At 40.0% G+C, this 21,701-nt stretch overlaps 2 protein-coding genes across 3 annotated transcripts in view; one reads left to right on the top strand and one right to left on the bottom strand.

Annotated features, from left to right (window-relative positions):
- naa50 (N-alpha-acetyltransferase 50, NatE catalytic subunit) overlaps positions 1–9,198 on the bottom strand; it is a 30,337-nt gene extending 21,139 nt beyond the window's left edge. Inside the window, exon 1 of one of the 2 annotated variants that reach the window (XM_043691256.1) lies at positions 9,022–9,198. In XM_043691256.1, the coding sequence (XP_043547191.1) occupies positions 9,022–9,029 (8 nt within the window). In that variant the 5' untranslated portion in view covers positions 9,030–9,198. The remainder of the gene's footprint in view (positions 1–9,021) is intronic. The other variant, XM_043691255.1, reaches the window with a different exon arrangement.
- An 821-nt stretch (positions 9,199–10,019) lies between these two features.
- Positions 10,020–21,701, top strand: part of atp6v1ab (ATPase H+ transporting V1 subunit Ab) — a 33,754-nt gene continuing 22,072 nt past the window's right edge. Inside the window, exon 1 of the mRNA XM_043691254.1 lies at positions 10,020–10,125. Within this exon, the coding sequence (XP_043547189.1) occupies positions 10,060–10,125 (66 nt within the window). The 5' untranslated portion in view covers positions 10,020–10,059. The remainder of the gene's footprint in view (positions 10,126–21,701) is intronic.

Genomic DNA, 21,701 nt, shown 5'->3' with positions numbered 1-21,701 from the left:
AACGATTTGCCAGCCTCTACCGTTCGCCAAAGAAGAGAAATCCAAAGTCAAATGACCAATGAGAAAGGAATTCCACATCTTAAAAATGGAGGACACTTTATTTTGAAACTGTGGCCCCTAGTTCTAGATTCCCTCACTAGAGGACCTACCCTCTCAGAATCCATCTCAAGCCCACACACAATTTTCTAAATTTCAATATGGTCAGCTTTCATTCTTGAAAACTCCAATGCATCACAAGACTACCCCATTCTAGAAATCAGTTTAATTTATATCAACCAACATAGTGTTAAGATGTATTTGGAATGTGAAAAATGTACTTTATTTTTGTGTAGTTTTTATATCTTCTTAAAGTTTTGTATTTACACTTATGAACATTTCTCATTGAGATTAAAATGGTCAATACAGAACAGAATATGCATTTCTAATAGTTTTAAATTTCAGGCGGATGAGAATACACAGGCATTTTGCAAATAAAATTAGCCGTTGTGTTCAAATGATTTGCCATGCTTGCAATGACAGCTGTTAAAGGACACCATTTAGACTGTCTGAACAGGTGCTGGCGTTAAAATAGAATAATGCTATGGGATTTCAATTTCTTTACCCAGCGCTGCCAACAGGAATAGACTTCCCTCTTTCTTCATCTGACTGTGCTCAAAGTTGATGTAATAAACACCAAATATTTTGAAATCATTTTAATTAAGGACTTCAAATTGATTAGCTCCTGCTTGGTTGTCAATCATTTAACCTCTGAGTACAATATAACCTCACATCTGGAACAAGTAGATGTCGGTCAAGGAACTGGCACATTGCAGAAGGCACTTCCAACAGGCAATTTTGCCAAACTCGCTGCATCCCAAAAAAAAACGGATGAGATTAAAGTTTTTTAAATTATGACAGGAGTTAATAAGGTAAATGTAAAGAAAATGATTCCATTTGTGGGGGGAGACCTGAGAAAAATGCCTTAAAACATGTTACATAATCAGTAATAAATCAAATGGGAATTCAGGGGAAACCTAGTTCGTGACGTCATAGTGATCTACAGCACAGCAAAAGGTCCTTCAGCCCATCAAGTCTGCACCAGTCCAAAAAAAAGGAGCCAACTCTTCTAATCCAATTTTCTAACATTTGGGCCCATAGTCTTGTACACCTTGGCATTGCATGTCCACATCTAAATTCTTAAATGTTATGAAGGTTTCTGCCTCTACCACATCTTTAGGCAGTAATTACCAGAGAGTAGTAAGAACGTGAAACTTTCCACTACATCAGAGTGGTTGAGGTGAACAGTAAAAATGCATAAATATGTGAGGTGGAAAAGGAGTAGAAGGATCTGCTGGTGAAGTGACAGGTGCTAGGCTTGTGTGAACAATAAGGAGTGCCAATCAATTCACTTAAATTGTCCTGTTTTCATGTCAAAACTCAGTATGCAATTCTACGCATTATAGAAAGTTCAAGCAATGTTAATGCTTTATACCAGCTAATCCAAAAATACGATCATCAATTTACAGCAAATCTCAAAATCTTAGAAGACTGTTAAAGTTTAAATGCTTTCTTTGCCTCCCATAATGGTTGGGGCCAACAAGTCATACAATGAGATGAACAGTCTTCTTCAGATCCAGGAAATTAAAGAGTTTCCTTAAAGCACCTCGACAACAAGGTCAGACAATATAATAATGACTTACTTCAAAATCAAAATTCTTGGCACCAGAGCAATTTGGAACATTCAGAGGATGTGCAAAGGTTCTGTTCAAATCACAGCTAATATTCGTGGTACACTGGCAATGACAACCTCCAACAAGACAGATTTTGACCAACCATCTTGCATGCTATTCAACACTATTCCCATTGGTGAATCCTGAACTATCATTCTGGGGGTTATCATTGAACAGAAACTGAACTTGACCAGGTATACAAACACTATGGTTACAAGAACACGTGGAAAGCAACTCAACTCCTGACTTCCCAATATCTGTCCATCATAGAGAAGGCATATGACAGAAGTGTGAAGAAGTACACTCTATTAGCCTGGATAAGCACAGTCAACAACACTTAAGAAGCCATCCAACAGAAAGCAGCCTACTTGACTGGCATCCCATCCACCACTTTCTACATTCACTTCCCTCACTGTTGATGCACAGTGTCCACCACCGACAAGATGCACCACAATAACACACCCAAGGCTCCTCCAACAGCAGGTTCTAAAAGCACCAGCTCTAACCTTCAAAGGACAAGGGCAGCACCACCACCTGTATATTCCCCTCTATATGATACACCACCCTAACTTGGAACTGTGTAGCTTTTCTTTCACCGCTGCTGGGTCAAAATCCTGGAACTACCTAACACTATGGGTGCCCCTACACCTCAAGAACTGCAGTAGTTCAAGGAAGCATCTCATTGTCAACTTCTCCAGGACAATTAGGGATGAACAATATATGCTGGTCTACTTGGCTTTGCCCACATCCTACGAACAATTAAAAAGTGTGATTCTTTCCTGTTTCGATTGTCAGTCCCTCATCATTAGTTTAGATTAGATTACCAACAGTATGGAAACAAGCCCTTCAGCCCAAAAGGTTCACAGGGGAATTGAACCCGGTCTCTGGCACTGTGAGGCAGCAATGCTAACCACTGAGCCACCATGCCGCCCAAGTGACTTCTAGAGACAATAAAGGTAAATTAAGATGTATCCTCATGCAGTTTTACTTAAAATCTGCAGTGGATAATGCAAGAGTATGAATGCTCCAAATCTTCTTTATACACTTAAACATTTAAGAATTTTAGATTAAAGAGTTTTACAGATTACTGGAGCCATGTAAGAAAACACAAACGAGGTAGAAACATCCAAAATATATAATAAGGCAGCATTCAGCTGAAGCAATGTTCCACTGCTTTCTAGTACTGATAAATAAAAATATTTTTGTTCCCATAGTAAAAAGGTGCATTTTTTAAAACAATCACTTATTGTGGCCAAACAATACTTGTCAGCAAGAACATTGTGATTATATCAGTACTGCAGTGAATAGGAACATTAGAATCAGAGGCAGCCATTCACTCCTTCAAGCCCAGTATGGCCTGCAATTAGATTGTGGCTGACCCATACCTCACCTCTATTTACCTCCCTTTGTTCCATACTTCACAATGCTCTCATCCAACAAAATCTAACTTACTTAGTTCTAAAATCTTCATGTGACCTCCCTCCACTCAAGTGTTTTGTTTGGTTTGGGAGACAGAGGAAGAACTCCAGATTAGCACTACCCTTTGTATGGAAAGATTCTTCCTGACATCATGCCAGAACATTTAAGGAAAAGAATTAAGAGACTCTCCAAGGGAAAAATTTACCAGCCACAGCTCACTGGATAGCAAACTTACCTGAATCAGAAGGCAAAGAGATCACAGCTTTGACATAAGATCTAAGCTGACACTCTCATTACAGAGCTGAGGGAACATGCTCTGTTGTTTGAATTACAGAACATAGAAAGTGATAGTTTGAGCCAATGATCTTGGAACTTCTCACAGGGAGGCAGTGGCATTGAAGCAACATCATTTGACTAGTAAGCCAGAAATTCAGGCTAACATTCTGAGAACATGGGTTCAAATCCCTCCATGGCAGATGGTGAAATTTCAATTCAAGATCCTGAAATAAAGAAGCTAACCTAACGGAGATCATGAAACCATTGTCGAATATCATAAAAGCCCATCTGCTTCAATAATTTTCTAGAAACCTGCTACTCTTACCTGGTCTGGCTCACATGGCTCCAGACCCAGAGCAGAGCAATGTGAGTGACTCTCAACTATCCTCTGAGGCAAAAGGGATGGGCAATAAATGCTGGCAAAGCCAGTGATGTCTGCATCCCATCAATGATTTCTTTCAAAAATATGTCCAGTTACTTTTTTTGTTCATTCTGGGACTGGGGCTTCACTGGTTGGGTCAGCATTTGTTGTTCATCCAGAATCATCCTTGCTGCAGTGGTGGAGTTGCGTCATGAACCTGCTGCAGTCAGTTTGGTATAGGTACACCCACAAAGCTGTTAGAAAGGTAATTCCAGGATTTTGACCCAGTGTCCGTGAAGGTCCAGCAGTATAGTTCGGAGTCAGGATGATGTATAGCCTGGAGAGAAACTCACAGGTGATGGTGTCCCCACAGTGGACCAAAGGACCTGTTCTTGTGCTGTACTGTTCATACACTTGCTTGTGTCCTTGGTGGTAGAAGTTGTGAGTTTGGAAGATGCAGACTGAGAAGATTTAACCAGTCACTACAGTTTACCTTTTAGGTAGTGCACTTTGCAGCCACTGCCTGTTTGGCCCAAATACTGCTTCCAACTGAAGGTAGAAGTTCTCCAGACCTTATGTTAAAGGAGAATCTCTTGAGTTTTCCTGTAAATAGTCACCACACTGTCACATCTCAGTCACTGAAATAACTTAACAGTTTGAGTGTTTAGTCAACCCAACTGCAAGATTAAAAGGTTGCCTACAAAAGTCAAATACTGTTTTTGTTACATATAGAATATATCCAAAATATACAAACCAGCTACAACTTAAAACCATGGGCAACTTGCATGCAAAATGAAAGAAATCCAGTTCTGACAATGTGATATAGTTAAAGAAAGATAATGCTGGAATCAGACCTGCAGCACAAGGGGTTCTCAAATCAAATTAAAGGGCACATAAAAACAAACCTTATTTGGGTTTTATCACTGAACTGAAGCATCTCCTTCATTTCACAATACATGACAACAAATATTGAACCATGTCTCATTCATTTCAGTTGTAAATTAAAAAGGTTAGAATCAGTAAAATAACTCAACTGATTTACTAATCAATGTTCTTCAGAGAAGCAAATCGGCTGTCTTTCCTTGGTCTTGGTCAATGTGACATCAGTTGCCCAATGTTTTCAATGACTCTTAACTGTTCTCTGGAATGAATTTGGAATGGAATGTCTTGCTTTCAGATAGACAATAATTGCCTTACTGCTTTCACCCACAGAACAAAATATTAAAATAAATCTATGTAACATGAAGATTCCACATCAAATCCCTACAGTAGACATAATACCCATTTGGCCCATTGAATCTGCACTGAACACCTGAAGAGGATCCCAAGAAGCTCCACCCCCAGATCATCCTCATAACATTGCCTTCATGATAGGTAATCCACCTAATCTGCACATGCTTGGACTGTGGGAGGAAATAGGAGCATAGGAAATAGGTGACTATGTGGAAACCCGCACAGATAAGAGAAAAACTTGCAGTTTCCACACAGAGTCACCTTAGGTTAGGATCGAACCCGCATCCCTGGTATTGAGAGGCAATAGTGCTCACCACATCTGCAACTAAAAAAATGGAGACTCCTGAAGAGCTTCACATCAAGATTTGACACTAAATGGAATGTAACTCAAATGCATTTTGCCCAATTTCCTGGGTAGTGTTTAAACTTAAGCAGCAGTTGATCCAAATATTTGAAGCACTGAGGTTCTGCTTGGACTGTCAGTTTGAATAAATTTCCAAATAGGATCGCAGCTCTCTCTGGCCTGGAATTTTAATATCCACATCGATTCAACTTTACAAAAAGCAAAAACTGAAATCGTTAGAAACGTTTAATGGGTTAAATGTAAAAGAACCCCATCAATTAATATCAGGAGGAAGGGTCTTACTCCTGAAAAGTCAATTAACATGACCGATTTCACCAATATTCATGTTTGGCTTGCTGACTCCTTCCTCTATATTTATTTAAGCATTCAGACCAACCAATTGATATTTATTGCTCCACTCAAGCCTCATCTAACTAATAGGATAACAGCATATCCCTTTTGTCCTTAAATAAAAGCAAAATACTGCAAAAACTGGAAATAGAATAAATCTGAAGGGGAGTCATACGTTCACTCTTGTTTCTCTCTCCACGGGTGCTGCCAGACCTGCTACATTTTTTCAGGAATCAAACACAGAAATTGCTATCTCCTTTACGTATCGAGCTTTCCCTTAAATGTATCAATGCTATTCATCTCAACCATTCTCTGTGGTAGAGTTTAGCATTCCCATCACTTCCTGGGAAAAAAAAATCTCCTAAATTCCCAGTTTGGACTGTTATATTGTAGTTTAGAATTTACACAATGCCATTTTGTGTAAGTTTATTTACTTTGCCTAGGCTGTTCTTCGTAAATTCCCATGAATGGTCCCAACATTTTCAAAAAAATGGATGATAAATTTGTCCGCGACAGGTTTATCTTTGAGTAGCTCATGTTCCATACATCTGCAATCTATACAAGTTATACTCAAGATTTGATTACATTTAGTGCTGTTTCCTAGGTCAGAGCAATGTGATATGGCCTGACTGTTCCACTATTTCTATTTCCTGAATAGCGCTTCTGACACATACAAGAACGATTTTCAGAATGTTAAGTTCTTGTGTTCCTTGGTGACAGAGTCATGAAGTAACTTAGTGCTTAAGTGGTTCGTATTGTGTAGTAAATAAGCTGGCTACAATTGGGCCTCTCCTTTTCTTGCTCACACTATTAATCTTAGATTTTTTTTTAAAAATTCTCTTAAACTGACCTTTTAAATGTTCCTGCCTCTTACTCAGTAGACATTGAGCCCACACTTGCCTCAATTTGCGTTTTTCAGGTTTCTTATAAACATTGTCACTTGCCACACTGTCTCTAGTTCCAGCTTAGTTTCACCAAATATTTCTAGAAAGTCACCCAGGTAACACAATATTCCTTGTAATACCTGGCCATGTCCTGAGCATTTCCACTAAGGCTGTCTCAATTGTCAGTGTATCCTGCCTTCCACTTGCCACTTTTCACCACATGTTCACTTCAGGAAGATTTTGGAAACACCAGACAGGGACTTAAATACTTACAGTCTCTCAAGTATTTATTATGCTTTTTTGCAGTAATGGAACACTGACAAAGAAGCAAAATGTCATTAACCACTGGGAAGATAGCATCAGTAATGTTGGAAAATATTCCAAGGCAGATCTCAGGAGTATTTTCGACAAGGAATGACAACAAGTCATAAAAGATGTCAGAATGTGCGAGTAAAAATTTATTCAAAAAGCTAAGTTTCATGAAAAATCTTAAAGTCGCGTGTGGGAACGAGGCAAAGAAGCTAGGAAGGGATTAGGGCCAAGGCAGATGAAGGTCACCAATGGTAGTGGGATTAAAATCAGGTATGCACAAGAGGCTAAATTAGAGGAATGCAGATAACCCAGAGGATTGAAAATCTGAAGGTTACAGAAATGGGGTAGTGCCAAGGTCATTAAACAAGAATGATAATTCTCATAATCACCATGTATTATGGGGATTTTGCATTTTAATACCTCATTCAGGATTTATTTGCTTATTCGCATTTCTTTGATAAAACACAGAAAAATCCAGTACCGATCATGATTGAAGACATACACAAACTAGTGTGAATGGGTTACAATTTGGAAGAGCACACTTCACTGTGCTCTTCCAAAAACAGTGCTAACTACCGAGAATTTTACAGGCGTTAGGTACACACTGACTTCTTGTCTTGACAATCACTCTCTATGTGTGTAACTAAATATTGCTAAGGTTTCCACGACAATCTCAATTTGTAAGGAACACGACAATCTCAATTTCCAGTAGAAATTATTAGACAGTAATCAATCGAAGGAATTTTGGCTGATTTTAACTTCCATAACCCAGTGATGTAATGTCAATGCAGTTCTTCAGCAAACATCAATAAACACGATACAAGCCAGTAGTAAATCTTCCAAACTGTGCAGCCCACTTACATACAGCTTTAATCAACTGTGCTATCACTACAACTTATTCTAATCCCTATAACATCATTTCACTAATTCTGTTCCATTACCCTCTTTTTTATTCGATAAACAAACAAATTAGTGTGGGTTCAGAAATCTACATGAAAAAAAATTGTAATTCAATACTAATGGAAGCTTTAATTCAGAAAAATCACACAAAAGAGAAAAGATTTATTTACATAGCACATAACTTCAGGAGATCCTAAAGCAACTTATTGAAAATGAAAGATTTGTCTCAATTTCCACCACTAATTTTATTTAGAGTTGACAAAATAGTTAAAGCATGTTTTACAGCAAAAATCATGAGCAAAACTTTATTATTTGAATTTTTTTTTCCAAATTTCATTCCTTACCCTTCCAAATTTGTTAGCGATTGGTATTTTAGATTCTGTTCTAAAGATTATAAAGATTTGATCTTCATGCTCCACAGTGAAAACGTCAAAGAATAGAAAATAAATGATAACAATTTGTTCATAAGAATTTGTTTTTGTAGCCCACAGGTCTCCAATTTGGCCAATTTATGAATAACTCAAAGTTTTAAAAAAATTCCCAGATAATTCGAACAGAAAATGCAACTGTCAGAAATACAGAAAGCAACAGTTGAAACACTACAACAAAATGCAGTCTGTTAAGTGTAAATATATAAATAAAAGATCATAAAACATAAACGGAGTTACTGGAGCGAATGACTGGGAGGAATGACGGGGGCTGGGGGGTTGGATTTATTAAAGTACAGTATTGCAATGGAAAGAGACTTGGCGAGGTTATGTCTCTGGGGAAAAGGCGGGTAGGGGGCTGGATTCTTCTCGGGGTTCATGAAGTGATCCCGATTGTAAACTCAGCTCCTGGATTCGGAATAAGGGGAAAAAGTCAATTAAAAGTAAAGTACTCTAGATGCTAAGTCTGTGATTTTTTTTTAAAGTGCTGAGAATTCAGCAGGTCTGGCAGCATCTGTGCACAGAAAAACAGAATTAACGTGTCGAATCAGATAGGACTCTTCTTCGGAACAGAAAAAGGGTTTACCTCCACCGCGAGTGAGGCAGAGAGGGGAAAGAGAAAAGGCCGTGGAAATCAGGCCCCAACTCCACCTACAACTCAACTAAAATAAAACTCTGACGGAGCAACTCCCGCCGCTTGCCCGAGGCCGCTGGGGGGGGGGGAGAATCAGCTCTGACAGGCCGGGCCTCTTCTCATCCCTCCTTCCCTCACCCGCCATCCAGCCTGCTTGTCAGATGGACTCACCCCTTCATGATGGGCGGGCGCTTGTCCGTCTTCACCTGGTGACCGAGCGGCGGGGAGCAGGAGGGATGGAGGTGAATCGCCCAAACTCTTCAGCCCCTAACACATGCCACTCGCCGCGCACGCTCCGCTCCGCTCCGCGCCGCGCCACCCACTCTTCACCTCTGACCCCTGACCTCAGCCGGGAAAGGTGGTTCCGCGGGGAGCGCAAATCGCTCGGCTCCGGCCCGAACGGAGCCGAGTGCGCCCGACTGCGGAACCGAATCCTTGCGAGCTGAGCCGAGTCTGCCCGATTCCCGGGCAGGTCTCCACCAGGCGAAAGCCGAGTTGACGCGAGTCTGGGTCAGGTCTTCGCGAGTGGAACCGAGTCCGCCCGAGCCAACACGAAGTGTTTTTTGAGTCAGCCTTGGTCCATCCGAACCCTAACGAATTACCTCAGAAATAATCAGCCGTATCGAACAGTGCCGCTTTAAATTTCTCTCGGTTTTATTTTATATTTAAATATGACCGCCGTTACCAGACGAACTATTCGAGTTAATAGGAGAACACGACTTCCAGTGTGACCTTTTCTTTATATCCATCTTCGCGTAGAAATAAACTCCCCGCGATTCCCAATGAACGCCCGCCAGGATGACATTTATGTTATTTATTTTTTGTGTAGGAAAAGTCTGTGGTCACGTGACTTGCTGATATTTCTTTTAATGACTTCTCTTGAAAATTGCAATTCGTCAATTCACACACATTATCGGAGTTTGAAACAATTTTGACGGGGAAATTGTCAAGTTTTAGATCGGTGACGTTTTAAAAATTAAACTACATCCTGTGGTACTGCGAAGCGGTGACGCGCAATGACGTCATCACGCCTCGTCCCACCCTCCACTGAGCACGGTTATAAATTTGTAAAGTTTGCCGTTTACTTGCACCGTCTCAGGATTGTGACCTGGAGGTGAGGTGCAAAAATGTAAAATTAGATTCGAGTGAAGTTTATTTTTAAGCGGCCCCGCCCCCTTCCCTGCCGGTCTGACAGTGGGTGGTGCGCGCATGCGCCGGGATCAGCTGACTAAGCTCGAGACAGCGCTGCGGAGAGGAGTCCGTTGCCCGGAGCAGGTAAAGGAGGCTTCCCTCATGTCTGTCTGACCCACCCACACACACAGTAGCCGCCGCCGCCGGTCCGTAACCTGTCCTCGCTCTTTGTCAGCTCCACAGCCCTTGCCGTGGGAGGCGGCCTGTTCTGACACCTAACCGCCATCACCGCGGGCCCCAGGGGCCGGCGAACGAGCGGCAGACCTTCGCGGTGGGCAAGCTCTATTCGAGTGTGACCCTTCCCTGTTGATGGTGTTCGGAAAATCGTCAGCGGTTTTGGGGGGGGGAGGGAGGCCCATATCCAAAGAAGGATGCGCTGACGTTGCGGGGGCGGGGTCCAGCGTAACCCCTGAATGAAGCAAAAACAGAAATTGCTGCAAAAGTTCCTCGGGTCTGGCAGCGTCTGTAGAGAGAAGTCAAGAACAGTTCTGAGGAAAGGTCACTAGACCCGAAACGTTAACTCTGCTTTCTCTCCACAGATGCTGCTAGACCTGCTGAGCTTCTCTAGCAGTTTCTGGTTTTGTTTGATTTACAGTATCTGCAGTTTTGTTTTTTGTTTCTTAAGCTCCTGAATGGTCCTGGGGATGAAGGGCTTGTCATATGAGGAGCTGTTGAAGACTCTGGGTCTGTGCTAAATGGAGTTTGGATGGATGGGAGAGTGGGATATGATCGGAACTGACAGGTCCGCATAGAGTGGACGTGGAGGTGATGTTCCATTAGTATGAGAACCTGAGTGCACAGCCTCAGAGGAACAACCTTATAGAACTAAGATGAGGAATTGCTACAGCCAGGGGATGGTCATTATGTCGAATTCATTGCTGCAGTGTGCTTTGAAGTCATTGAGTGTATTTAAGACAGGTTCTTGATTTGTAAATGTTATGGGGTAAGGCAGGAGAATGGGGTTCAGAAACATAGCAGCCATTATCAAATGATGGAGTAGATCAGGTGGGCCAAATGGCCTGATTCTAGTCCTGAATCTTATGGTCTTTGGTGTTACAGGTCAACTAGATTTGCCCTTCAACCTCTTGCTCTCCTTCCCCACCTCTTTCTTGTCTGTCCCCATTTCCCCCCTCCCCCCCCACCTACTTATCTATCTCCTTCCTTTTAGTTCTCAAATTGGATTGTACCCCCCATCCCTACTACTCTGCATGTCTGCAGTATGCTTCTTTGCAGAATCTTTGGATTGTCAGCGTCTCCTGTATGCAGATTGCATATTCTTTTCCTTTACCCTTACTCTTTCAATTTATCATTTTTTTTTCCATTCATTCAAATTGCCCCTTTTCTGCTTGTCCTTAAGCCTACCCTACCAAAAAAAAATTCCAATACCTTTCTTGACTGTATTAACATGTTAGTTTATTTTTTTGAATTGGCTGAAGTTTGTTCTCTCACTGCATAATGACCTTTATGGGGAAAAAAAGGCAGTGCGTGAGGTGTCAAGCACTGGTGCACACACCAATAGTGGGAAGAGAAACAGGAGTTTTGCAATTCATGAAGACATGAAAGCATTGTGCAACTCTCCACTGAAGTCATTTTTTAAATAGGAGCAGATCCGTGCTGAAACAGCTTTATGGTAAATGTACGATTGTTGCTGACTTTGAAATTGGTGTAATATATTCTTATCACAGTTTAATCCAAAGTTGGTCTCTGCTTCATATAATTGTATTAGCTGGCTTGAATGTACATATCAATCTGAAGGGCTTATGCCTGAAACATCGATTCTCCTGCTCCTCAGATGCTGTCCGACTTGTGCTTTTCCAGTGCCACACTTCTTGACTCTGATCTCCAGCATCTACAGTCCTCACTTTCTCCTGTACATATCAAGTGTTGCTAGCTAATTCTCTCAAGCTTTTTATTCTGAAATGTGCAATTGTGATTTAGCTTTGCTTTATAACTTATCACCTAACAAAGAATAGAGCATCAAATTTCTGATTCTTTTCAAAGAGTCCTCCTCATATTTAAAAATCCTGAATGTTTAAAGTAGACTAGTGGAATTTGAGCAATGGGGTGAAGAGGAAGGTAGTCAAAGGTTCAAATGAAAATAAATTTTTAGGGAGATCTTTGAATTCTGGCAGTTGGAATTAAAATGTCCTAAATAATGTAATGACTAAAAGAATGCCTTGATAATCTGAACTTTTTTCATTTAATTCTTTGATAGAACTTTAATTATCCTTTAAGTATTCATATCTTGTCTTGGAAGAAGTGCTTGAGGAGAAGGATTTGTACAATTGTAGAGTGCTTATGTTTTGTTTAAAGTTCTGAATAGTAAAGGTTTTTCTTTATTAAATTCTTACCTGGTATCTTTCTAAAACTAAATCTTTTCCAAAAGGTCATGTGGTGGAGATAGAAGGAAGTCAGAAATGTCAGTTTTAGAATTAATGAAAATGTGACTAACTGCCTGTAAAACTTGTGAAAGAGTTATGGTCGTGCTAGCTCCCGTGAGGTCTACAGCAAAACTGATTATTTGTTCAGAAATGAAGAATAAAAAAATTAGCAAAAAACGTGCACAAAACATGAATCCCTTCTGCAGTCCCAATGTATGGGAACCATGATTTGAACCATAGTACCCACTTCTTAAAAATAAAATCTTGCACTTCAACTTTTATTTAAAGACCAACTTGCATTCACATGACCAGCATATTAACAGCAGAAATACTTTTGAATGGTTAAAGGTCAATTTTCTAGATGTATACTGAACTACTTGTCACTTGTTAATATACATTTATGATGAATATTCATGCATATCTTGTGCAAGTGTATTTTCCCTAAACTTTAAACATCTAAATAATTAGATCTCCTCTTGCATGTTTTCTCTTAATACTGAATACTCTGATTCTAATTAGTTTGCAGGCATGTTAATTACTCCTGTAGACACTTTGTGCCATTAATGAGTAATGTATTTAGTCAGCAGAGCTGGGAATCTTAAATGCAGTTCAAGAATTTATTTTCCATGTGGGGGGCGGGGGTCGCTTTAAGTTATTGATCAAACTTAACAATGGCCCAGAATTTGTACACTGTTCATTGGATCTCAAGACTGAAATATCAAATTACAAGTTCTATTCCAGATCAACATTTGAATGGATACTTAGAAACACACATGACCTGTTGTTGACTGTACACTGGTCCTACAATATTATGGTAAATAAATAATACTGCACATGTCTTGGGTGTGAAACCTGTGCATTGTTACTACTTTTTGTTAGCCATTACGAATTCTTGTGCTCTGTTTCCTTAGGAAAGGAATGTTTGATGCTTTGTTGTTTAGGTGATGAGCCTGATTTTTCACCAGGTTACATATGATGTGTTTTGAATTAAATTGATGTTCTGAAGTCACAGAACCTTAAAACGTGTATATTCGAACTTGGTGTCAAGTGTCTGAGAGTTTTAGTTTGTGGTATTTGCTGATCTATTAAGTCAGGAATCTGGGCTTATCCTGTTAGGTGTGAACAGCATTTAGTCCATGTTTTATATGAGTATTGGATGATGTGCAGTGTTAAATCTTGGAGCAAGGCAAAATTAGTAACATACTATGTAATCTTAATCAATTTAGGTTGAGTGGTCTCGTTTGTGTCAATTGCTGTTGCAGTAGTTACTGGCTACCTTTGTTCTGAGCTGGGCAGCTGCTGTCGCACAATTGTTAAATACTACAACAGTATAACATGTGAACTTGTTTATTTCTACCCAGTTGCAAGATTATAATAGCTTTTTTTCTATAAGCTTTCACCAGAGTCAGTGTTTTATTGTAACATTCAGCCCATTTACCCCATGTCTGTGCCAGCTCACAAAACTGGAATTCATTTGCACCATTCTCTCTAATCCTTCATATTATTCTTTTCAAATAAGTCTAATTTTGTTTCCACTTTCTGCTGATGACTTCAGGCTAAAAGATGTCTATTTATTGAGATGCTGTTTTAGAGTAACACAATTTTATGAGAGTGCCATGGGATATTTTTCTTCCTTTTCTACTAACTTCCTTTCTCAATCTCCTGAAGCCATTAATGAGTTGGGTGTACTGGTTAAAGGACGGAAATGTCAGTCACAATGTGAATCAAACAATGGCAAATTATTGGTTTGGGACTAGAAAGTAATGTTGAATCTTTTTTGTTGATATTGATTGTTCCAGCATCACCCATATAGCTACTTTTGATTTGTGAACTTAAATCAGTTATCAATGTTCACAACCTTTGTTAGATCTAAATAATTCCTATCAGAGCGCAACATCCATACATGCACGTCAATGGGTAGCAGTGTGACATGACTTTGTTCCTGATGCCCATGTAACTGCTGGCTAAGGAAATGCCAAATTGACAATAGAATGTTTCTTTGAGCCTTGGAACTTCATTTCAGTTCATTTAACCATAATCCTCAGGCACTATCTGTGCATTACAGTACTATAATAATTGTTTGGCAAGTTGATACCATTATTGGAACACTAGTTTACTAAATTGTTAGGTTTGCAGCACCTGTGGTGGTTATTGTAGGTAGTAGAAAGTAGAAGTTTCTAGTTTTACGGTAATAGTTAACAGCAATTCACAGAAGTCTAAGTTGCAAAAATGTGTTTGAATGCACATAGCATTTGAAGCAAAATAGATGTACTAATAGTGCAAAACAAATATTTATTGCTGCTATTTAATGCAATTAATTCAGTTAAAAAGTTTTACCAGTGTAATCTTAGCTGTAATCATATTTAAAAATAATGCCTGTCGATGCGTCCTTATGGTGCAAAGGTTACAAATCAAGTCAACTACAAAACCCTTGTTTATTTTCAAGCATGTCCACAGTCTTGCATCACTAACCTGTGCTGTCCTTTCCAGCCATGTGCATCCTGTGCTTTGTTCAGCATCCATTCTCCTTTCCCTATAGTTTATCTAATCTCAAAATTCCTTTCTAAATGCACCATGTGATCTATTCAGCATTGCAGTGAGTTCAGTCCCTTTCTCCTCTGCTCATTTGTTTGCCGTCCTGATCTCGTACCTGAGTTAATCCTTAACTATTTAGTTTGATTTTAATTCATTTATAGAATATGGGTATTGCTTGCTTGACCAACATTTATTACTCATACCTAATTGCCCTGGAGGAAGTGGTAAATCACTGCAGACATTGGAAGGTTAGGTGTGCCAACAGTGCTGTTAAAAAAGCTTTTGACCCAGCAAGAGTGAAGGAACATAATAGTTCCAAATCAGGTTACTGTGTGTCTTGGAGAATTTGAATGAGGAGGTGGTGCTCGAGATTGTAGGTTTGCAAATTGTTGATAGAATTGGAAAGATGTTGTGAAACTTGAAAGGGTTTAGAAAAGATTTACAAGGATGTTGCCAGGGTTGGAGGATCTGAGCTACAGAGAGAGGCTGTACAGGCTGGGGCTGTTTTCCTTGGAGCATTGGAGGCTGAGGGGTGACCTTAGAGGTTTACAAAATTGAGGGGCATGGGTAGGGTAAATAGACAAAGTCTTTTCCCTGGGGTCGGGGAGTCCAGAACTAGAGGGCATAGGTTTAGGGTAAGGGGGACACATATAAAAGAGACCGGGGCAACTTTTTCACGCAGTGGGTGGTACGTGTATGGAATGAGCTGCCAGAGGATGTGGTGAAGGCTGGTACAATTGCTTCATTTAAGAGGCATTTGGATGGGTATATGAATAGAAGAGTTTGGAGGGATATGTGCCGGGTGCTGGCAGATGGGACTAGTTTGGGTTGGGGTATTTGTTCGGCATGGACTGGTTGTACTGAAGGGTTTGTTTCCATGCTGTACATCTGACCCTACGACTAAAAGCTTTGAGTTACTGCAGTGCACCTCGTGTGTGGTACACATGACTGCCACTGTACATCAGTGGAGAAGAAAGTGACTGTTGAAAGTAGTGGATGGGCTGCCAATCACGTAGGCTGCTTTGTCTTGGGCGATGTTAAGCTTCTTGAGCATTGTAGTTGAACTCGTTCACGTATCTAGAGAGTATTCCACCACACACCTGGCTTGTGCATATGTTACATATGCTGAATGTTTTTTAATTCCTCAGTTAAGTTGTTAAATGTCTTGCAGTAAAGTCAAGGCTCAAACCTGATGTTTTTGGTGTCAGGTAACCTCCTTGAAAAAGATTTTTTTACTCTGTACAATGCCATCAACATTTTGCAAACCATGGCACAAGTCCAATTAACTGCATCACTGATCTTAACAAGAAACTTGCCACTTAGTCTGTGAGCATTTAACAAGTCTCCTTGAAGTTAATCACTTTCAAGATTTTTATCCAACTTAATTAATCTTCCTGCTAGCTGATGTTGGCTTCTTAACAGAATTTGGCATAGTTGAAATTGTCTGTGTTTCATGTATTTAACAAATGAACATACCTTTTAAATGTGCTATAAGCTCTCACATTCAGACATTGGATTTCAGGACACTTCACATATTTTGTAGCCAAATAGCCAAGCTATGAAAGCCTGAGTCATTTGAAATTATGCTTATAAATATTCACCAACATTCTTAACAAACGTTATTAAATAACTTGGTGTACTAGAGAATGCACCTTGTATTGGGCTTCCGTGTTTATATATTGGGTGTATTAGATACTGTTGTTCAAAGTGGTATTCTTAGATATCATACTGGTTACAGAAATGTGGCTCCAGGATGGACAGGACTTAATGTTAGGGAGTATAAATTCTACAGGAAGGATAGACAGGGAGGCAAGAGAGTGGGAAGTGGTGTTTTGATTAGGGAGAACATTACGGCTGTACTAAGGGAGGATATTCCTGGAGCATTGCCCATTGAAGTTATATGGGTGGAACTTAAGGGGATGATCACTTTGGGATTGTTATAGGCCCCCAATAGTCGTCAGGGAATTGAAAAACAAATTTTTCTATCTCTCAAACAATTAGCATTGTAATGATAGGGGATTTTAACTTTCCAAACATAGACTGTATATTGTAATGTTAAAGGCTTGGATGGGGAGGAATCTAAGTGTGTACAGAAAAATTTCTTATTCAATATGTGGGTGTACTCCCTAGAGAAACAGCAATACTTGACCTTCTGTTGGGAACTAAGGCAGGGCAGGTGACGGGAGCCAGTAGGGGAGCACCTTGGGGTAAGTGATCATACTATAATTTTAAAATCCTTATGGAAAAAGATAGAACTGATCAAAATGTTAAAAATTCTAAATTGGAGTAAGGCCAATTTTGACAATATTAGTTAACTTTCAAAAGTTGATTGGGGGAGGCTATTTGCAGATAAGTGGGAGGCTTTTAAGAATGAGATAATGAGAACTCTGAGGCAATATCTTTCTGTCAGAATGAAGGGCAAGGCTAGTAGGTATAAGGAATGCTGGATGATGAGAGAAATTGAGATACTTGTAAAAAAAAAAGGAAGCATATATCAAGTTTTGATGGCTGGGGTTGAATGAATCCTTAGAGTATAAAGGCAGTAGGAGTATACTTAAGAGGGAAATCAGGAGGGCAAAAAGGGGACATGAGATAGCTTTGGCAAATAGGTTAAGGAGAATCCAAAGAGATTCAGTGCATACATAAAGGTCAAAAGGGTAACTAGGGAGAGAATAGGGCCCCATAAAGATCAGTGTGACTGTCTAATTTGTGGAACCACAGAAGATGGGTGAAATGCTAAATGAATACTTTGCATCATTAATAACTGTGGTGAAGGACCTGGAAGCCAGGGAACTTGGGAAAATAAATGTTTTATAGAGTTCATATTAAAGAAAAGTGCTGGAGGTCTTAAAACACAAATGTAGATAAATCTTTGGGACCTGATCAGGTGTTTCCCAGAACTTTGTGGGAAGTTAGGGAAGAGATTGTTGGGTCCCTTGCTGAGATATTGGAATCATCAAAAGCCACAGAGGATGTACAAGAAGACGGGAGGTTGGCTCATGTGATGCCATTATTTAAGAAGGGTGGTAAGGAAAAGCCAGGGAACTATAGCTCGGTGAGTCTGACATCAGAGGTGGATAAGTTGTTGGAGGAGATTCTGAAGGGCAGAATTCACATGTATTTGGAAAGGCAAGACTGACTAGAGATAGCCAGCGTGGCTTTGTGCATGGCAAATCATGTCTCACTAAATTGTTTATTTAAAGAGGTGACAAAGAAGATTGAAGAAGCCAGTGTAGTAAATGTTGTCCCTTTGGACTTCAGCAAAGCATTCAAGGTTCTGTGTGGTAGACTGGTTAGTAAGTTAAATCAAGTGGGTTCTGGGGAGCTAGTGATACAAGATTTCCTTGAAGGTAGGAGATAGAGGGTCATGGTGTAGTGGTGTTTTTCAGATTAGGCCTGTTATCAGTGCTGCATCACAAGGATCAGTGCTTTTTATCATTTTATATAATGGGTGGCACAGTGGTTAGCACTGCTGCCTCACAGCGCCAGAGACCCGGGTTCAATTCCTGCCTCAGGCGACTGACTGTGTGGAGTTTGCACGTTCTCTCTGTGTCTGCGTGGGTTTCCTCCGGGTGCTCCGGTTTCCTCCCACAGTCCAAAGATGTGCAGGTCAGGTGAATTGGCCATACTAAATTGCCTGTAGTGTTCGGTAAGGGGTAAGTGTAAATGTAGGGGTAGGGATATGGGTCGGTGTGGACTTGTTGGGCCGAAGGGCCTGTTTCCACACTGTAATGTAATCTAAATCTAATCTAAAATCTATGTAATCTAAAATCATAAATAATTTTAGATGTGAATATAATTAGTTATGTTTATCAGAGGTATGGTTAGTAAGTTTGCAGATGACCCCAAAATAGATGGTCTGTTTCCACACTGTAATGTAATCTAAATCTAATCTAAAATCTATGTAATCTAAAATCATAAATAATTTTAGATGTGAATATAATTAGTTATTTTTATCAGAGGTATGGTTAGTAAGTTTGCAGATGACACCAAAATAGATGGTGTAGAAGGTTATCTCCAAGTAGAATGGGATCTCGATCAGATGGGCCAATAAGCTGAGGAATGGCAGAATTTAATTTCAATAGATGTGTGTGGTGTTGCATTTTGGTAAGGCAAGCCAGGACCATTAATGGTAGCGCCTGGGGAATATTGCCAAACAGAAAGCTAGGAGTGCAAATGCTTCGTCCCTTGAAAGTGAAGTTGCAGGTAGTGGTGAAGGAGGCGTTTGGTGTGCTTGCCTTCATCGGTCATGTTGAGCATAGGAGTTGGGATGTCATGTTGTAGCTGTGCAAGACTTTGGTGAGGCTGCTTTTGGAATATTGTGTACAATTCTGGTCACCCTTCTATAAGAAGGATGTTAAATTTTGAGGGTGCAGAAAAGATTTAACAAGGATGTTGCTGGCACTGGAGGGTTTAAGCTATAGGGAGAGGCTGAATAGGCTGAGACCTTTTCCCCTCAAGTGTTGGACACTGAGAGGTGACCTAGCAGTTTATAAAATCATGGGTGGGGTGAATAGCTAAGGTTATTTTACAAGGATGGGAAAGTCCAAAACTAGAAATTATAGTTTTAAGGTGAGATGGGAAAGATTTTAAAAGGACCCAAGGGGGATAGTGTTTTTCATGCAGAGGATGGTGTGTGTATTGAATGAGCTGCTAGTGGAAGTGGTGGAGGTGGGTGCAGCTATCTTTAGAAGGCACCTGGATGGATACATGAAGAATAGAAAGGATTTAGAGGGATTTGGGCCAAATGCTGGCAAATGGGACTAGATCAGATTGGGATGTTGGTCAATATGGATGAGTTGGACCAAAGGGTCAGTTTCCACGCTGTATGATTCTGTGGCTCTGTGTTTCAGGCATAAGTTTTCTTCAGGAAAACTACTTTTTGTGGTTGCACCTTGGCATCATCAAAAAAGGCAAGTGTGCCTTTTGCTGGTTGGGTATGTACCCTGCCCAAGAGCTAGAATATAAACAGTAAAATGTCTTTGTACTTCACTGGTATACTTCACACTGTAATTTTACACTCTCTATGATTTTGGTGACCTAGTATACTGGGCTTTTCTGGTGATGTGTTTTAGATTTTGCAATTTGAATTTTTAAGCACAATCTCAAATTTTGGTAGGTGAATGAGGGGGAAGAGGAACATAAGAGACTCTAATAAAAAAAAAATACAAATTGTTAGTTTGAAATTAGTGTCAACAAAATGGGTCAGAGAGAAAGGCAGTTGGATTTATTTTGCAATAAGCAGTATTTGAATAGTCAGATTCCCATCTACTGAGTGGCAAGTGCTCATCCGCTAAACAATGTTGACTGTTTAACATTGTCCATCTAATAAGGAACATTTAATTTGATGACATTCATAATTAGAAACTAAAGTTAGCAGTATTCCAAGGAGATGGAGACCCTAATGTTCAGAACATGATGGTGCTGGATACAACAGTATGCATAAAAGCTAATGTTCTTATAATTAACCTTTTGCAGAAACTCTGTAGTACCTTATTTCACAAATACTGCTGTGACAATACATTAGTTTTGACAGACTAACAGGAACTCCAATGTGCCTCAGTTTCCTATACAGATTGGAGTAGGATTTCTGTCTACCTCTGGTTTGCACCAAATTCTGTCATTGTACAATGTCCAAGAACTGAATATAGTAGGGAATGAATTCTATTTAAATTTGATGGTTCAACCTTCACTGATCCACCTGGTGGAGGTTGTGAATAGCTGATCCCTGAAAATAAGGTAAAGTCAGTTTTGAATTTTTTGCACTTTTTGTTTTAACGAGTTAGATCCCAGGTTCAATTTCTGATTTATTCCCCTTGGCTATTTCTGTCCTGGATAGCTGTGGGGTTGTTGCACTTGGTGTTGACCATTTAGATTAGGAAGGGTGAAACTGGTTCTGATCAGATGAGCCAATAAGCCCATCTGGTTCTAGATTCTAGAAAGTGTGCACCCAACGCAGATTGGTTTCACCACAACATTTTACAAAGTGACTTCCAGATATCATATCTGCACCAAGATGTTGACTGACTTGACCAGCAGCTGCAAGAGAAGTTATTTTCTTCATACCTGCCTCCTAATTGAATGCTGAAAACAAGAAAAAGCTAGAAATTGGTTTGTTTTAGGATCAGATGTGAAATCTGGAATTGTTTAAATTTAGTATCCAGTTCTGGGTTTGTTAGCTTTTAAATAACACAGTAACTTCCATCCTATGGTAGTCTTTCCCCTCCCCATACTGTTGAGGCATAATGATCTATCTTTCCATAAGTCATGTTGATTCCAACTCTGCCTCAAATTTAAGCACAAAAATTACAGTATGGAAGGAAGTGATTTGTCCATCTTGTTTGCATTTGCTGTTTAAATGAGCATAATGATTTAGTATCATTTTTTTGCCTTTCCCCATACCTTTGCACAAAGACTAGTTACTTAAGTAAATGCAATGATCCAGACATATTTGCACACACTGACCAGAGTCTGCAGAAGTGCGACCAGGAGTTGGTTTTTCTAGTTTAATCAACACTAATCTGACAGAGGAAATAGGCAGGTTTATAGCCTCTGGAATTCCTATAAAATGACACAGTAAAATCCCTGCTGAAAATGTGTTGCTGGAAAAGCGCAGCAGGTCAGGCAGCATCTAGGGAACAGGAGAATCGACGTTTCGGGCATAAGCCCTTCTTCAGGAATGAGGAAGGTTTGTCCAGCAGGCTAAGATAAAAGGTAGGGAGGAGGGACTTGGCATAGGGGCGT

This window comes from Chiloscyllium plagiosum, chromosome 6, assembly GCF_004010195.1.
Source record: "Chiloscyllium plagiosum isolate BGI_BamShark_2017 chromosome 6, ASM401019v2, whole genome shotgun sequence".
Lineage (NCBI taxonomy): Eukaryota > Metazoa > Chordata > Chondrichthyes > Orectolobiformes > Hemiscylliidae > Chiloscyllium > Chiloscyllium plagiosum.
This window is presented reverse-complemented; position numbering and strand designations above follow the sequence as displayed.